Here is a 17,847-nt window from a genome sequence, read left to right on the forward strand (position 1 = left end):
AGATTTGCAAAGAAACTTGACACCATGTGATTCTCGCAGCCTCGCACTTTAAACATTTGCTTGTATTATGATTCAGGGACATGTTCCTGGGACTTCACTTCATTCCAGGCATAGGCATACTGTAGTATGAATGACAAAATCGCCCTCCACCACAGAACAAAAAGAGGGTTAAGGTCCACGGATCAATATCAGTGGTCCTTGCCTTGACTCTGAAATAAGGTTTTGGATGGAAATGTTCTCTCTTGTATCGTCTGTTCGTCCTCAAACCTGACAACTTCAGTTTAATGAAAAGTGACCGGTGATTAAATCGAATGTTGTTCTTGTTTTAAATATTTTAAACGCTGCTCTGTCACTCATAGTAAATGTCATGTGGACTGAGAGTCAGGATTTATGCTCCATGCTGGAACCTGCTGCTTTCCCCAGATGGCTCAATTCATTCCTGAGCCGCCTCTTCAATGTTACTGCACACTTATTAAATTTGGGTTCCAGAAGGGTTCTTCCTGAAGGGAAGAGGTTCTACTAAGAACAATTTGCATCTTAAGAACCCTATTTTGAAGAGAGGGTTCGTCAAGGATTGTTGAAATCCTTGAGGAAATCTTTCATCAAGGGTTCTATGTAACGTAATGTAAACAAGTTCTCAGTAGAACCCTCTGAGTGAGTTCTAGATAAAACCCTGAGAATATGAAAGGGTTTTAGAATCCTCTGGGTGTGTTCTGAAAAAAAAAACCCTCTTATGTAAAGGGTTCTAGGTAGAACCCTAGGAACCCCCAGGTGGCTCCTAGATAAAATAGGTGGTATATAGGACTCCCTTAGAATAAAAAGGGGCTTAAAGTAGAGCCCTCAAGGTGGGTTCTGGATAAAACCCTTGGACTATAAAAAGGTTCTGAATAGAACTCCCAGAGAGGATTCTGAGTTAAACCATTACACCACAGAAGGGTTATTTGTAGAACCATTTTATAGGAGGTTCTGGGTGAAACCTTTCACTGATGGTTCTGTGTTTAACCCTTTAACCCATTATATTGGGTAGAACTCTCTGAAATGCATCCCACGTGGACCCTTTATTAAAGGTTCTACCACAAACCGAAAAGGGTTCTCCTATGGGGACAAGCTGAGGAACCCTTGATGGTTCTAGTTCGCACTTGTACTTCTAAGAGTGTACAGTATCTCTCTGCCTCACTCTCCTTCTCTCTCTTTTTTGACACACACACAGACTTTCTCTCTCTCTCTCTCTCTCTCTCTCTCTCTCTCTCTCTCTCTCTCTCTCTCTCTCCCTCTCTCTCTCACACACACACACACACACACACACACACACACACACACACACACACACACACACACACACAATACTGCCTAAGTTGCTGTTGTATACTTTTCACTTCACTTTGACTTTGAGAATCGGGGAGAATAATTCATGGGCCCAGCGAGTTTCAGAGACTGAAAGAACAACACTGCTTTCAGAGCCAGCAGTTCATTTGAGATGAACTCCAGGATATCCTCTTTTTTTCTCTTTTTGGGAGAGACATCTCTAAAGGGTCCACATTATCCTGGAGAGAGGATGGTAGCTACAGTATAAAGGAAAAACCCTTAATCTACAGTTTTTCTGTGTTAATCAAAGGCGAGAGATGTTTTCCTGTTTCTGTGCTTTCATATTTTACCAGCTATCTATCCAACCATCCAGTGCTGCTGCTCTTCATACCTAATTGAGCATTATGCACTGCTGTGGTTTTCAAACTTCAGATATTTGAATATTTCACATGTTCTAGTGCTAATTTAGTACTGCTGCTATACCACATTAATACCCGATTTTATATAAATATCAATGACCCAGCAGAACTTTGGTGACAGTTGAAACTATACATTTATATATATATATTTTTAGCTTGTTTTTTGACAGTTGCGATCATTTTAATGCATAGAATAAAGCGACAGTTCAGGTTATTTGAAGTGGAGTTGTGTGAGGTACTTATTGATAGTCAGTGTGCTGGCTAAAGTTGATGCTTGTCGGCACAATCCCAGCTTGGAGAAGCAGAGAGGAGCACCATCTGGAAACTAAATAATGAGCTGCTGTGTACAGGGTCGGCAACAAAAAGGTATTTTAGCCTCTTAAAGGTCCTATCTCTCAGTTAAAGTATATAGTTAGAATATTTTCACTTTTTTACTTTGCCATCAGACGCCCTTTTCTGATGGGAGACAACAGTTATGTAAACCAAATATTGCTCTCTTTAAACCTACCAGACTCCATAGGTGAAATTAGTTACTTTACCTCACAGAACACAGTGTTTTGCAAGGTAAAATGACTAATTCCACCAATAAAGTTGGGTTGATGTGGCGAGAACAGTATTTGGCTTAAATAATGGCAGTTTCCCATCAGAAAAAGCTGTCTGACAGCAAAGTTAAGTGGTTTATTGCTTAGCTTCTGCACTGGTGCCCCTCTCTCTGCTATACACTGACTATCAATAAGTAGCTCATACAACCCTGCTTAAAATAGTCAGAACTATCCCTTTAATGTACATGATTGCACAGAGAATTAGAGGCCAGTGAAAGTCTTTCTTTACTTTTAACTTTCCTTGTCCAATGTAATACGTCAGTCTGTTGGCATTACTGGTGGTCAGGCAGGTATAAACTCCTTCAAAGATTTATGGCTTCATGATGAGCATTTGCATAATGTGAGATCATTAAAAAGCAATTATCCTTGTGTTTGTGTGTGCACGTGTATGTGTTTCTGTATTGTTGGGATTAATTTGGTAGGTGAATAGACACACTGATTGTCCGTCTTCAAAATAAATCATGTTTGCGTTTGTAGTGAGGGACAGATCCATACACTGTGACATGTTAGACACATAAAATCATCGGTTTGAATAAACAGCTGACAAGCGGTGTTTGCTTACAAAACACACTCCACGGAGAGAAATAGTGAAAGGCTTATGCACAGAAAAAATAATTACTTCCACTCCATTTGAAGTCATACACCTCTCTGTGTTGGTCAATGGGTTTTAGTGCTCTTTGACTTCAAGTACAATTTAAGGTAATTCAAATCATCAAATTGACAGAAACATTATTTACAAACTTACACCTAAACATCCTCTCAGCCCAGGATGGTAATTCACTATTAATTCACTGTTAGATTTCAGGGTAACACTTTATTTGAAAGGGATGTGCGTAAAACTGACCTGAACCCTGTCATGAAAATGGAGTTTCATTAAGTGTCATTGGGCTAATTGTGTCATTTTTAATGAAAATGTTGGGTTAAGATTCACAAACAGTGTCAACTTTGCATTAAAATTGCATAACCGACTGACTAACACTTGAGACAAAAGTCAGAAAGATTCCTGCATCATTACAGGTTCAAGTCATGGTTATGACAGTGTCATGTCATTCTTAATGAGAAATAAAGTGTTACCATTTTTTCAGTGTTTTATTTTCTGGAAATGGTTTTAGTTTCATTTCTAATAGTGTTTGTAGTTGTAAGTTATGACTTGTGTGCTTTTTCTTAGACAGATAGGTCTGACATCATATTATTGATCAAAACTCTGTCTAAGCAAAAGATATAAAAAGCCATGAAAGCTTATTTTCTGTTACTTACTATCGATGTGGTCATACATCAACACACAGTTTTGGATTTGAAAAATTCTTTCACATGACAGATTTTCTGGGTTTTGTTTGTTTGTCAGTCTGTGCTCTTCTCAGTGGTTTGAAGTGGGTGGGGCTCGAAAACTGTTGACAGTTGGAAGGTTGTTTTCTTATGTTATCAGGCCACTGTCAATCAAATTCAATCAAGCTGCACACACACAGTCCTGATGAAGATTAACTGAGTTTTCGAGTGTTAAACTCTTCCTTTTTCGAACTTTAACTTCGATTTTTGCACAAGTCACGAGTGTTGAAGGTTAAAGAAAATGTTACAGTACTTTAAACTGGGTGCAGCACTCATCTATCTAAGTTTACAACAATCTTAAGTTTCTCTCCTCCCAAAACTGTACCTTTTGTTTCTTAGCTCCATGCTAACCTTATAGTTGGCTTCTCACAGACAGAGTGCAGCAGCTTAGGTTCATGTCAGTTGCAAATTGATTCCAAGCTTTCACTTTGGAAATAAAATCATCTCAATTCTCTCCTGCAGCACAACTAGGTATTGACTGTATTTTAAATATGTTTCGAAGACAACATATAGCAAAATTCACTGCTTCTATTTGTAGTTACATTTCTAGTTATGAGAGCAAACAGCAGCAATCAATGTAAGCAGCTCACTACATGAGCTAAAAACGGCAGAAACAGTGTTTGCAGCACACTGATGGATACTGATAGTCGGTCGTGAATTATGCTGCAGGTGTCACTTCAAAATTTTCTGTGGACGTTTTGAAACATTTGAAACGGTACAATATATCTGTCATGAATTCAAGCTGACCGCTGTTCTCTATGATTAAAGTGACAATTTTTAACAGCCACGTTTCAAGCCTTGAGAGGGTTGAATATTTAGTGTTAAAAAGACTTTAGATAATTACATCTGTGCTCAGTTCTGAGTTAAAGAAAGGCATGGCACATACTGTAACTTTAGTCACCTGCATGTTTCTGTCTCTTGTGCACCATATTCACAATATTCACTGAAATGTAAAATCTTAAATAAAACAGTAAAGATATCTTTAAAGATTATAGTCCTATGCTGGGGTGTACAAACCATTATCCATATTTAACTGTAAGGCTTTTAGTGTTGGTTATTCATGCATAATGGTCACTTGTGTCAGATACACCCTAATCTTAATGTTTTTCTGTTGTGTGATATTAAATACACTCTGCAGTGTGCTACTCTCAGGACTTGAGCTTGACAGCTGCACGTCACAGGATGTTTTATTGTCTGTGTAATGTGACATCCTGCACTGGCGCTAATTTCTGTGGTTTTGTTTGGTGATGCACCAAACAAAACCTGCTTTTATAAACCACTATTTTCAGTACAGCAGTGTGACACGTACATAGATAATTGATGTCATGTTGATGTTAAAACAAACTGGTTTAAAAAATTCTGTTTCAAGCTCACGACCCCTGATAGTAAGTCCTAGATTCACCTGTGACTGCCTCTGCCAGCTCTGGCTGGAGAGGAACAAACGTCTTTGTTCAGTGTCACATGAAACACTCACATACAGTAATATTTACAATAAATCATAATCTATTAATGGACTGGGTTGGATTTTCTGTCAATGGATAACTACAAAAGTCATAGATGCACGTAGAGGTGCACTAATTATTATTGTGAGCACAAATTTAACAGCTGCAGCTTTCTGTAGTTTAGGGCCTCATTTATTAAGACCACTTATGCAAATGAAGTCAGACACAATTCTCTAATTAGGGTACCTGAGGCACAACAATAGCCCCTCACATTTTCACTCACACTGAAAGACAGTGCAGGTGAATGAGCACGCTGAGACTTTGCCACTGTACCCGAGCACACCAGAGGCCATATTCCAAGTTCTGTTCATCTCATCTTGGTTTGATGTTCGTAGTTAATTTTTATATTTCATCAAGCAATCTTGAGAATCTATAATGCCATTTATTTCATCCTTGGTTATTATCAAATGAAACAGCCATTTTAAGCTTTTTTTTTTCTTCTTTTGGTTATTTATTACTGTATCGATTGTAAGTATGAACAAATAATTCACCAGCTCTGGCTCTCTCAGGGTAAGGGAACATGCCTTCTGTAAATGTAAAACCTGCAGTGGTGGAAGAAGTATTCAGATCATTTACTTTAGTGAAAGTAGCACCACAACATTTAAAGCTCTGCATTCAAAATTAACTGAACTAAAAGTACAGAGATATCAACAAAAAACATTTATTTAGGTATAAAAAGCAAAAGAAAAAAAAACTCATTATGCAGAATGGCCCCTGGCAGTATATGATATTATTAGATCAATATTACTGCTCCATAAATATGTATTCAGTACTTTTAATGTTGTAATGTTGCAGAGGATCCAGGTGGGAACCTGTTTTATATAGTTTGTTAGTTCTTTCTGTAACAATGCATCATGTTTTTTAGCCGATTATGTATGTTGCGTTTGTAGTCTTGATCTGAAAGGTGACTACGCTGTAAAAAATAAACTTGAAAAACTGAGTGGCTGCCTTAAAATTTTAAGTTTACTGAATTTTGAAAAGAGAAGTTGAGGCAATTTTGTCATGATTCAAAACAAATAAACCTTTCTAGGCAATTAAACTTGATATTTATTCAGCTGTACGGAAAGATTAGTTGGTTAGTTGATTCAACTAAACTTCAGTGATTTTTTTTTTACAGTGTAATATCTAGCATTGATATAAATGTATAGTTATGTTATATGGAGTTAAAATACAGTCTCTGAATTGTAGAGGTATAAAGTAACATTAAATATAAAATACTTAAGTAAAACACAAATCTCAATCATACTTAAATACAGTATACTTAAATGCACTTCTTCGCTGCTGTTCAGAATTTGGATTTTTAACACACACAGCTGCATCAACGCCAAAGCAACATTAAATATTGGCCTGAGGACTCTTTGACTTTCTCTTGAAGCTGATGAGGGTGCCGCTGTTGACATTATATGAATGTACATCAGTCTCCACGCTGTGAGTTCACCCCCTCACATTGACTGCTGTTGCCCCCTGGCACATTCTACTTCATTCTAATTAGAATTAATAATTGAAAATTGGAAATCAATGGGTGCAAATTATGTGTAGTAACAGTTGGTTTTATCGGGTTGACATTGTTTTTTGAGCGACAACTATGTCGTTGCCTGTGACTGATCTGCTTTTCTGTGTTATGTCTGTGAAGCAGTGCCATTGTGGCTTATTTATACTCAGGTCACTGTGTATCGGTGTGTACTGTAGATAAACGTCCACCTCCGCTCTGATTGCTTTCTTGTTGTTGTCCTGTGGCAACAGAGCAAAGGGTTTGTTTTCTGCAGGACAGGGTGAAGGGTAAATTATTAATTGGAAGGAGCAGCGGGCTGTGTAACAATTTGCTGATCCAGAAGCTTTCATGAGCCGTGTCAGGTTGTGTTGAACAAGTGACTGGTTTACTGCACTGAGGCGAAGGCGTCCCTCGCAGCCTGCTCGCGTTACTGCTCGACACGGCCCATTTTATTAGGCTGCTCCTTTAAGTCGCATCACTCTTAAGTGCTTGTTTAGAATAAAGCGTTTGGTGACCTGACCTTGTCTGTCTTGGTCAACCGCCGGCCCTGTTAACCCTGTTAGAGAAGCGCTGCAGAGGAGCCGGCTGGCACCTGCAGGGCTCGTATTGATCCAGGTTCACATCCTGAATAGAACTTAGACAAATGATCAGATCCTCAGCAGGATAAACAACCAGGCCAATCGTTTTAATCAGTAATGCATAGGACTAAAAGAATTAAGTTATTCACTCATTAGTTTTGTGGTTGCAAATAGGCAACAGTCAGCTCTCGTTACTTGTTATCCAAGTAACAAGGTGCAAGGTGGTATCAGGAGGGAGCATATGGTGCATTATAGTGGTGGTGGGGGGGGTCATTCCACCAAATCTGTGCCTTTTCCGTCCTCAGGACAATACATGAATAGATGTGCATGAATAATATTGGTATACCACATTATGTTATCAAGCATATCATCATGTAAAACCTTAATGAAAACTAGCTAGAACACTGAAGTATTTTAAACCCTTCCCACTTTCACTTTATTTCATGATTCCAATCCCTCAGAAATCCTATTTGGTCTATTATTGTGTGACTGTATTTTCAATTTCGACATTTAAAATACCGATTTTAGTCTTGTCCCCTGGTTTTCACTCAGTCCTATAAGAAGTAGCATCATTTGCGTCTCTTGAAGGCCATGGGAAGAACGAGTATAAGTTCTCTTACTCTGTTTTCTCTATTTTTGTTCATATTGCAAGTGTGACTGAGGAAGTCAGTCCCAACATTCAGCCCTGTTACCTGAATTATTTCTTAGATGACATTATGATGCTATGCTATTATGCATGAAGGTCCTAAGTGTTCTCACAAATACATTTAAAGTATTTGCAAATGCTATGCTAAAAACTCAATCCTGTTGCTAAAAATGCACCATCTTCCATTTAGAGACAATATAAAAAAAATAATTAAAATGGGCAGAGACTGACACAACACATTTTGAATAGTTAAACATACATGTTATTAGATACAGGTCTGGAAACAAAAGATTTTAAAAATGACCTTTAATTGTGAAGCAAATATGCAAATATGCAAATGACACAGATTTGGTGGAATGGCCCAGGAATGCACCCGAGTTCAAATATGTTATTTGGGAAAGCACAAATAATGTGATGGAAGTTGCTCATTATTAAAGTCAGCTCCACGATTTGCTCTGCATAGTTGAAAAAGGTTGCATCTATCTTAATCAATCACTGATTTAATGCACAAAGATTATTCAGTTGCAGGATATTTTTTATACTTGTATATCTGTAGAGTTTTTATGTCCAAAGCAAAACAGAATCTTTTGATTTATAAAATATTTTTTTCAGTTTATGATTTTTCAGTATCCCCCGGTTAAAGGGCAGGTAGTGGTGGGCTTGAGACACTTCATGAAACTTACTTTAGCTAAAAATAAGAAAGAAAGTGATATAGATGAAAAGAATCAGTTATCATTTTTATTACCAAGTAATACGAATTTGCTGTGGTATATTGGAGCAGAAGAACTAAGAATGTACTAAAAGTATAAATAAAGATTAAGGCAGAAGTGAAGAAGCTGTACAGGCTTACGCAAAATGTAAGATAAGGTATGTAAAAGTTTCTGACAATGTTAAAATATATTGTATAATTAATTATATTAGATCATGTTGATACCTTGAAGGCATAACAATTGCATTGCTAATGAATATTAGTTTAGAAACTAAAACCTGATTGCTTGATTTAACGTGACTTCTGGTATAAACCACACCCACCGCTGGTCCTCTACCTGAGTACAGGGACAGAGACAGATAATTTTGGTTGAGCAGATACAGATACAGATAGAAATAAGGATGTCTTTGAGCACCTCTACATTATAGCGAACTGCCTGAGCAGCAAACTCTGTTCAGAGAGCCTCAGTGTTGTGTTGTGGGCTTGGTCCTGTGCTGCTCTCTCCCCCCCAGGGGACTGTGAACACACAAGGGCTCGGCTAAGATGAATTAGGGCAGGACAAACGACACGCCCAACAGCAGAAGCTGCAGCACGCTGTTATTCCAATTCAGCAGAACTGCCCCCATGACTATTGGCAGTTTCTTCTGTATATTTAGAAATTCATTTGTCAAGCTCACAGGGATGTAGCTAAACTGTTTACTTGTCGCGTCTGGCTTTTCTGAGGCCTAATAAATAACAGTGTAATCGGTGTCAGCAGAACATGGAAGGGACAGTGGGGCCTGTCTTGTAGCGTATTGGCAGCTTTTACAGCTGCAAGTTTGAACAAAGCTGAGAGACATTTATCATTCAATGCAAATTTACCACTTTACACAACAATCATCACTTTCCCTCTAGACCCTGGTACCAGTCCTGTCTGCTTTTCACTCTATTAGTCTGCGTCATTGAGTCAGGGAGCTGTGATGAATAGCTGAATGTTGAGTCGGGCATTTATTGAATAACTCCTATTACAAATGGCTCATATTGACTGAAGAGCAGAATATAACATATTCTAGTGTCAGCTAAATTGTAGGCAGGATTGTTTCATTGTTACTTTAAAAACGATCATTTTAACATTTAAAAATCTGTAAAGAAAGCCCGTCTCTTCTTGACATTTTTGAAACTTGCCAGTATTAATTCTTGTCATGGAGTGTAATTTGAAAATTCAGATCTGTCAAGGAAAAAAAGAGGAAAAGAACAAAAGCTAGTGGCACAAAGCGTGAATCAGACAATATGAAACTCAGAGGTGCACTCTTCTCATGAGGCGATGCAGGAGACTCGTCAAGACAATGAGTCACGCTGCTTTGCTTTGCCACAAGCTCAGCTAAAGAGTAAGCGGGGAGTAAAAAGGCTCTCAGGAGCTGGAGCGTTTTGCCTTCTAATGTCTTGTACGAGTTAAGTTATTCCTCAAGTGTCAACAGTGTGTGTTAATAATAGTTATGTGACAGTGAATGACTCTGGCAGTGGGGAGTGAAGTCGGGCTGCGTGCCAAATATTCCAATAGCTATAATGTGGTTTTCCCACTTGGAGCTGGCAAAGAGGCAAGCAACTGTCTGCACCAACCACCTCGAGTGGCCGGCATTTATACCATCCCGGCCGTGATTCAAATTGAAGTTTGCTTTTGCCCCGTTTCCAGCTGAATAAATGGAGTATAAAAGTCTGATGCTGTTTGAATCGGAGAGAGAGATATTCTGCTGTTTAAAGAGCTTGACTCAGGCCCTCGTTTTGAATTTAGCTCTGAGAAGCTTTCTGTGGCACACACTCCCCCCTCTCATCGAGAACAAACATTTTGCTGAAGAGGCCAAGTTCAGGAGAACTTCTGAATGAAGCCGGATGCTGAAAGCTGTTTGGTTTTAATCCGGTTGCAGCCAGCCAGCCCCTGATCATGCAGACTCTTGAGCACACTTCAAAGCTCAGTGCCACCATGATGGCTCTCTCTCAGCCCATTCTTTGGACATCACCTTCAGAAGTTTACTATCTGCCGGTACCCTTCAACGTGATCTGTTTTGTTCCAGCCGAGGGGATTATACCCAGCAAGCACCTTGGGATTGGACCTTTCCCTGTGTGTGAGGTTATCCACATTCCAACTGTTATGCATTATGAGCTCTGAGAGCCTGGGCTGCCTGGTGTATGTGTCCTCTGGTTAGGCTCACTGACCCGGGCCAGACCAGTTAATGGGCTGGACTGCAGCTTCTCTAGCTTCTCAGACTTGTGTAGGATTCACTGCCTACACACCACAACCCACAGGGGGTCCTCATCACCTCAGACAATTTAGCTGTACTCTCCAGAAGCTGCAGCCTTTATGCTACATACTACTTTCTTCTGCCGTTTCTCTCTGTTTTTTGCCCGTAGCTCATCATGAACTCTGACTCCTTAATCACAGTTAAATGCTGTCAGAGCTGGGAAGTGAGAGACTACTGGGTAAAGTTTGAGAACCTCTGTGTAGGAGAGAGACAGCGAGATAATGGGCTTTGCTCTCAATGTGCTGAGGCCTCTAACTGCAAGCTAAAGACGGTTTAAAACTTCAAATGGTAACATTTGTTGAGCTCCTAAGCACCAGAAAAGTCTGCAAATTAAGCGCTGGATAGATTTTGGTTTATTTCTGTTTTTCTCTGCTGCTCTGGGTATTTTTTACTGACATCATATTTTGAGTTATACATGTAGGAATATAAAATGCACTCTGTATTTACAGTGGTCAAGGTTTGAAGCTGAGACCAGAGGTGATGATGCCTCCAGTTATATGCCTGTTTTTGTACTGTGCTGCTGAGGGAGCACTGTTCAGCTGAGGGAGCTCTGATGAGTGCTTATAGAGTGCTAAACCAAGTTGCAGCTGAACTGCTCATCCATTACCTCGGCCGCCCGCACACACCTCAGATTTAATGTGCCAGGGTCGTTTGCGTGGCAGCAGCTCAACCTTCAGGGAACTCATTCATGCCAGACTGGAGGCCGGGAGCAGATTAGATCAAATCAATGTGAGCCCTGTAATGTGGCCCCTAGTCTGTCCAGCCGCTGAACTAATACTGCACTAGCCCAGTGTTTCAAGACCCCCTTCAGGGCAAACCTGTCTGTATCAGGGAAGGGCTGATCATCTTCCTGCTGTGTACCTGGAAAAACAGGCTTCAGTGCCGACCATGAAACAGGGTTCATTAAGCTCCCACTCCGGCTGATCACAGCTCTGGCAAAGTGAGCATACAGGGAGGGGGCGTAGCGTCTTTACATTTACAACTGAGTCTGCGATGATGTGAGAATCAATAGTGGAATATTCACCGTCCTGGCTGCTGTGCTGGCCTGGATCTCAAGCTGGGCTTTTATGTGAGGCAATACAGCAGCTGCTGCTGCTGGAGAGACATCAGGCCGGACCAATCACTTAAATCACCACTAGATCCTCGAAAGAGCAATTTCCCTGGTGAGAGTGAAGACTGTCTCCTAGCCCAGCTCGGTGCTGATTCTTCTTCACATAAAAGCTGGTTGTTTATTTAACCTTCAAGATTAGCTATTTGCTTGCTTTATGGGACGTATTGAGTTCTCTTCTAAACAGACCCATTCTCTGAGGAATGTGGGAATTGCTTGTTTCACATTGTTCCCTCAGGTACCACTTAGTAATGTCACTGAGCTATTTACATTAACCCATGTAAATCAGCAAGGTTATATAACTTAAGTCAATTTTCTTGAGTGCCAATATTGCAAAACGGCTGGCAAGACTAATTCTGCTGTTCGTCACTGAGTGATGACACCTCTGGGGTTTCTGTGTGTTGTCACAGAGGGTGAACATTGTCTCATTGTGTTATTTCCATCAAATTGAACCTTTCTGCACTATTACTCCAAGTTCAATACTATTAGTCAGTTAAAAGTACATTTAGAAAAGTTGGTAAAGTGAGCAGTTTGATAGTTTCACTGCCTCCAGTACCTTCAGATTTTTCTCCCAGTGGCCATTTTGACAGCTGACTGCTGAAGTTGCACCTGAAAAAGGTGTTAAAACATGCACAAGTAACAAACTGTTATATCTGAGAAATCACTTGCTCCTTGTGTTCTTAATCTTTGCATCCTCTTTTGCTCTCCCCGCTAGTCGCTGAGAGGTGTGAACAGCTTGCTTCCCTTTTTTTCAGATTAATTTCAGAGTGTTATTAAGACCTTTCTCTCTGATGGTTGTGGTATGTCAACATCACATACACTCAGTCTGGTACAGTATCTTAAGCAGTTTCTTAGAGAACTATATTTTGCACCTGTTTGATCATTTCAGTTAGCCTTTTTGTTGTAATGCTGATTTTTAGTCATCCTACTACAAGGGAAGTACCTGGAATTTGAGTTAAAACACATTAAACCTGCATAATATTTCTGATATTATGACTCAGTGTATAATAAAATAATTAGAGAGCTCAGCCAACTCTACAGAGCTTGTTGACCTGTGTTAGCATAGACTTTTGCCTAAATTTTACCATGTTGAGTGAAAATGTGAGTAAATTAATGAACTGAGCAATGGGCAGAAAATGAATCAACATTTTTAAGCAAATATGTGAAAAATTGATAGCTACAAACCTTTCAAATGTTAAAATATGCTGTACTTCTTAGCCTTCTTTTATGACTCTCACTACAGCTCTCACTTAACTGATGATAAAAATAATAGTTATGTCCACTTACATAAATAAAGATGGATGCTACAACTGCACTTCCTCCCTATGCTGAAAACTGAAGCCAAAATATCCCAGGCACGAGCGCTGCCATCTTGCACCGATGATGTCATTTGGAGCCAGAGTCTGCACAGTAGAGATCAGGTCTGGGGCCGCGCTTTGCGAATTCCCGCCCATACAGCTGACCGGATCAATCACAAGCCGAAAGCTGACAGCTTTTATAGCATTAAATGACCACTGAAAATCAAATTGATCAGAAAAATGGCATAAAGAACTATGTGAAATGACACAAACCATCTTTGGGAAAAATGTATTTGATGTGTACTTTGATGTTTTAGGCTCATGTCTTATTTATTGAGATGTTTTAGCTTCACTTTGGGGGAGATCTCATGTTGTCCATTTCTACATATGTCAGTTACCATACACCAAATGACAGCTATGGTTAGCTGTTCTGTATAGGAAAGCATATTTTTGTTCTTAATGGTTAAACTTTGATTAAGCCAGCTTTAATAGTAATAGAAATATCTCATCGCTAGAGCTCAGCGAGATGTGCTCTTAGCATTATCAGGCTATCTGAAAGATAAGGATTGCATTTAACTAATGTTCAAAGGCCGCTATTTTCCTTTAAGTGCCACCCATTGATGTCAGGAGGGATGACTTTCTCATTATAAAATGGGGAAATCAAAAGCTTAACATTTGTCTTAAGAAATATCAAACACATGTGCTATATGTATAGTAATTAAATAACTCTATAATGTTTTTGTTGATGATATTGATGGAACATACAGGACCTATACACAGTACCACAAGTAAGTAAAATAAGTAGTTCAAATAAAAAGTAAAGAAAGAGAATGAACAGGTATGTGATAACCCTTATTATTATTTCTTTCATATTGTTTGTATAGACCTGTCTAAATATATTTAGTAACTTAAAGAAAGACAAATGGTTTTCAAGAGTTAACTTGATTAAGCAACCTGCCTGTAAAGCAGCTGTAATGTTTATCAGCTCTCTGTGCAGTGTATTTTTCAGCCACGAGCTTTTTTTTGTCACCTGGTTTCAGTTTGATGAATGTTTTGAAAAGCTCATATTGACAGGAGATATGAATTTTGTTCTGCTGGCTATAAATTTGTCTTACAGAAGCTTTGCAGTGTTTATAGGTGTGAAACAGAGGCTCAGTGGTCACACGTACAGTCTCATGTTGATTTCATGTCATTTCTGTATGGGGTTTGCATGTTCTTCCTGTGTTCATGTGTCCATTCCTCTGAGTGTGTGTGAGCGTGAGAGTCTGACGTTGTTACCACTGTGATGGAAAGCAACCTGCGGAGGGTGGTCCTCTGCTTTTTTGCTCAGGGCATGCTTGGATACACTCCTGCAGTCTGTGACCCAGAGCAGGAGTGAAGACAGAGGCTGAATTTAAAAACTAGGGCTGTGAAAAAATTCCAAGAAAAGACCAAAACTAACAATTTGTTGACCATCTCTCAATACTTTTTGACTTCTGTGCCTTGTCCGTGGCTCTTAGCCCATTTACTCCTTCTGAAGATGTAAATCTAAATCATGCCATGCATATTTGCTTTTGCAGCTGGGCACTAGAGCTGCAATGAAAGAAAATTAATCAGTCTCAAGGGTATTTCTTCAAATTTGGCGCAAATGATCACTTGGACTCAGCAATGAACTGATAAAATTTTAATGGTTATAGGTTAAGGCCACTATAACCTCACAAAACATATTTTTAGCCATAACTCAATAATTACTACAAAATTTCACACAGACGTATAGTAGGATACTGGTAGTGCATATGATTAAACAAAATAAAATAAAATAAAATTAGTCATTTATTGTCGATTAAGTAATTGCAATCTGTTATAGTTACTATCAAAAATATTACTAATCAAAATGTTGGGGATTACAAATGGGTAACATCCAGTATTCTTTTAGGGTTGGGTGAGTCCACCCTTCTAATTAACCATTCTTTTTTTTTTTTTTTATAGACCCAACAGTTAATCAAGTAATCATGAAAAATGCATGTGGGATTGACCGAAAACAAACTAGCGTCCATGTTTTTGGTACTGAAGAAACATTTTTGCCTCATTGTGTCGCATTAATGTGTTTTTAATTGTTTTTGGACAACAGTGAAGCTCTATGGCACAGAGGAATAAGTTATCAGGCTTAGTGTCTGAGTTCTTGGTTTTGATCTGTGTTTTTTTTTTTTTAACAGTAAAAGTAATAATAATATCACAAAACTTTAAACTAAAAAATTAAAAAAACTAGAAAATTATAAATATATGCTTATGAATCAAGCTTATGAATCACTGTTAGAAAGTTTTCAGTGTTAAGTAATTAGCTGTGAGGAGTAATTTCCAGGAACAGTCACTATTCATGATGAAATATTACATGTATTAGAGGAATCCATTTATGTGTAATTTTAATACTTGCTTGCATTTATTTGATGTATTATTTCAAATGTTTTCAAAGATAAATCCTGGTGCACTTTTTCTTTTGTTTTGCACTGTCTGAAGCTACTTGTCTCTGTGCCTGCAGGCTGTGAGAGTGACTACTGGGGACCTCATTGCAGTAATCGATGTCAGTGCCAGAATGGGGCGAAGTGTAACCCCATCACAGGTGCGTGTGTCTGTACTGATGGGTACCAGGGATGGCGTTGTGAGGAGCCCTGTGAGCACGGTTACTATGGCAAGGCGTGCCAGCTACCCTGCCAGTGTCTCAATGGTGCCACCTGCAACCACGAGACGGGAGAGTGCATCTGTGCGCCGGGCTACTCAGGGGCTTTGTGAGTACCAGCGGCGAGTTGTTTTCTTTGCAACTTTCTGTTTGGGGTCTATGAAAAAATGTTTGTCTGAGCGTTAAAGGCGAGCACAAGTTATGTGTCTGAGATGTCTGACTTTTGACTTGTGTTTGGTGACAGCTGTGGAGAGCGCTGCCCCTCTGGTAGTCATGGGCCTCACTGTGAGCAGCGCTGCCCCTGTCAGAACGGAGGAACGTGCCACCACATCACCGGAGATTGTTCTTGCCCTGCTGGGTGGACGGTAGGTGACACAAGTAAAGGTGGGAGGGCAATGAGAAAGAAAGGCCTTGGATATATAAAAAAAAAAAGGAGCGAACATCATCGGTGTTCTAGAAAGAAACATTTATATCTCTAATGTAGACTTTACAGCAGAGTCTGACATGTTGAGGACCTTGATCAATATACTGTGTTCAATTATAAATGAGAACGTGGGATTTTCTTCTCTCTGCAGAAAAAAATGGAGCTATAGTAGGGAGGCTGTGCATGCCTTCTGTTCACAAAGTAATGTCAAGTGAACATGGCCACCCACAGTCAACAATATAAAGGGTTACCTCAGGGACCTCCCTGAGTCCTGGTATTTTAAGGCAACGTTCCCCGTTTGTTTCCAGCTGGGGAACTTTGTTGCATGTCAGCTCCCCTGCACTCTCCCCACATGTCTGTCTCTGCTGTCAAAACACAGAATAAGAGAAATAAAACAAAAACAAGGTCTTTAAAAATGGATTGTATGCTTTTAAAAGAGCTGCCTGCTTTATGATTTAGGATTTTATTAGGGACCAGTTTACCTGAGGGTCCAGACAAAGTCAAAAAACATGACAGCAGTGGCAGCAATATATTTAATGATAAACATATATAGCACTGCACAGTAGTCATTACATACATTAAAAATCACAATAAAGCCAGAGGGCTCATTTCCACTGTGGTCCTCTAATACAAACACCTCACAAGACAACACAAAAAACAACAAGACAGCAAGTGAAGACAGTACAATCAACATTAATATATACAGCAGGCAGCGTGGAGGAGGATGATTTCTCTATATGGAAAACAAGGAATTAAAATTGTGGTGTTGTGCTTTGTAATCATTTCTTCAAGGCCACTTTAAATGTGCTCTGTGAAGTACTCAGTTGCAGATTATTTAAGTCAACTGCTGCACTGTAGAGAAATTTTGCCCATTAGGCTATTGAATCGCTAATTTATTTAAGCCTGTCAAGCCACCTCTTGTTAAGTAGCTATGATTGCCTTTTAAAAGTAAGAAATAATTAAGTACCTTTGTACCATATTATTGATGATTTTTTTCTTTAAATCAGGGGTGGAAGATATAGATAAAATCTTCTTTTTAGTGCAGTATTTACATATCATTTGATAATGTGTTTTCTTGGGATTCAGTTGAGAAACTGATTATATATAATATAAAAAAAACAAACCGATATGAATACCAGTTTTCGGCTAATCAAGTGAATTAAATACCTGACAAATTGAGGTACTTCATCACATTTATTGAAAACATTTATAAAAATCTAATCTTGCTGTAAAGCTTTCTGATCACTGATTTGCAACGCTGCCCACAATTACCTAAAACAACCAGAGACATTAAAGGGACAGACACTACAAAATAAATAGTATGATAAAATCTCAATAATTCTCAATAAAACAATCATTGGTATTCTAGTGCTGGTGTCCATGCATTAAGTTTTCTGATGATAATGTGTGAAAATAGTATAAATTAAGAAAACCTGGGTTGTTTGGAGTAATGTTGGCAGTTTACTTTATGCTGCACAATGTGATCGAAAAAAAAAAGCCATG

The 17,847-nt window shown here is 39.0% G+C and overlaps 1 protein-coding gene across 1 annotated transcript in view; it reads left to right on the top strand.

Annotated features, from left to right (window-relative positions):
• megf11 (multiple EGF-like-domains 11) overlaps positions 1–17,847 on the top strand; it is a 100,239-nt gene that overhangs the window by 48,359 nt on the left and 34,033 nt on the right. The window contains exons 7-8 of the mRNA XM_084734246.1: positions 15,783–16,029; positions 16,165–16,285. Of these exons, the coding sequence (XP_084590372.1) occupies positions 15,783–16,029; positions 16,165–16,285 (368 nt within the window). The remainder of the gene's footprint in view (positions 1–15,782; positions 16,030–16,164; positions 16,286–17,847) is intronic.

Source organism: Lutjanus erythropterus, chromosome 13 (assembly GCF_056507025.1).
Source record: "Lutjanus erythropterus isolate fLutEry1 chromosome 13, fLutEry1.hap2, whole genome shotgun sequence".
Taxonomy (NCBI): Eukaryota; Metazoa; Chordata; class Actinopteri; order Lutjaniformes; family Lutjanidae; genus Lutjanus; species Lutjanus erythropterus.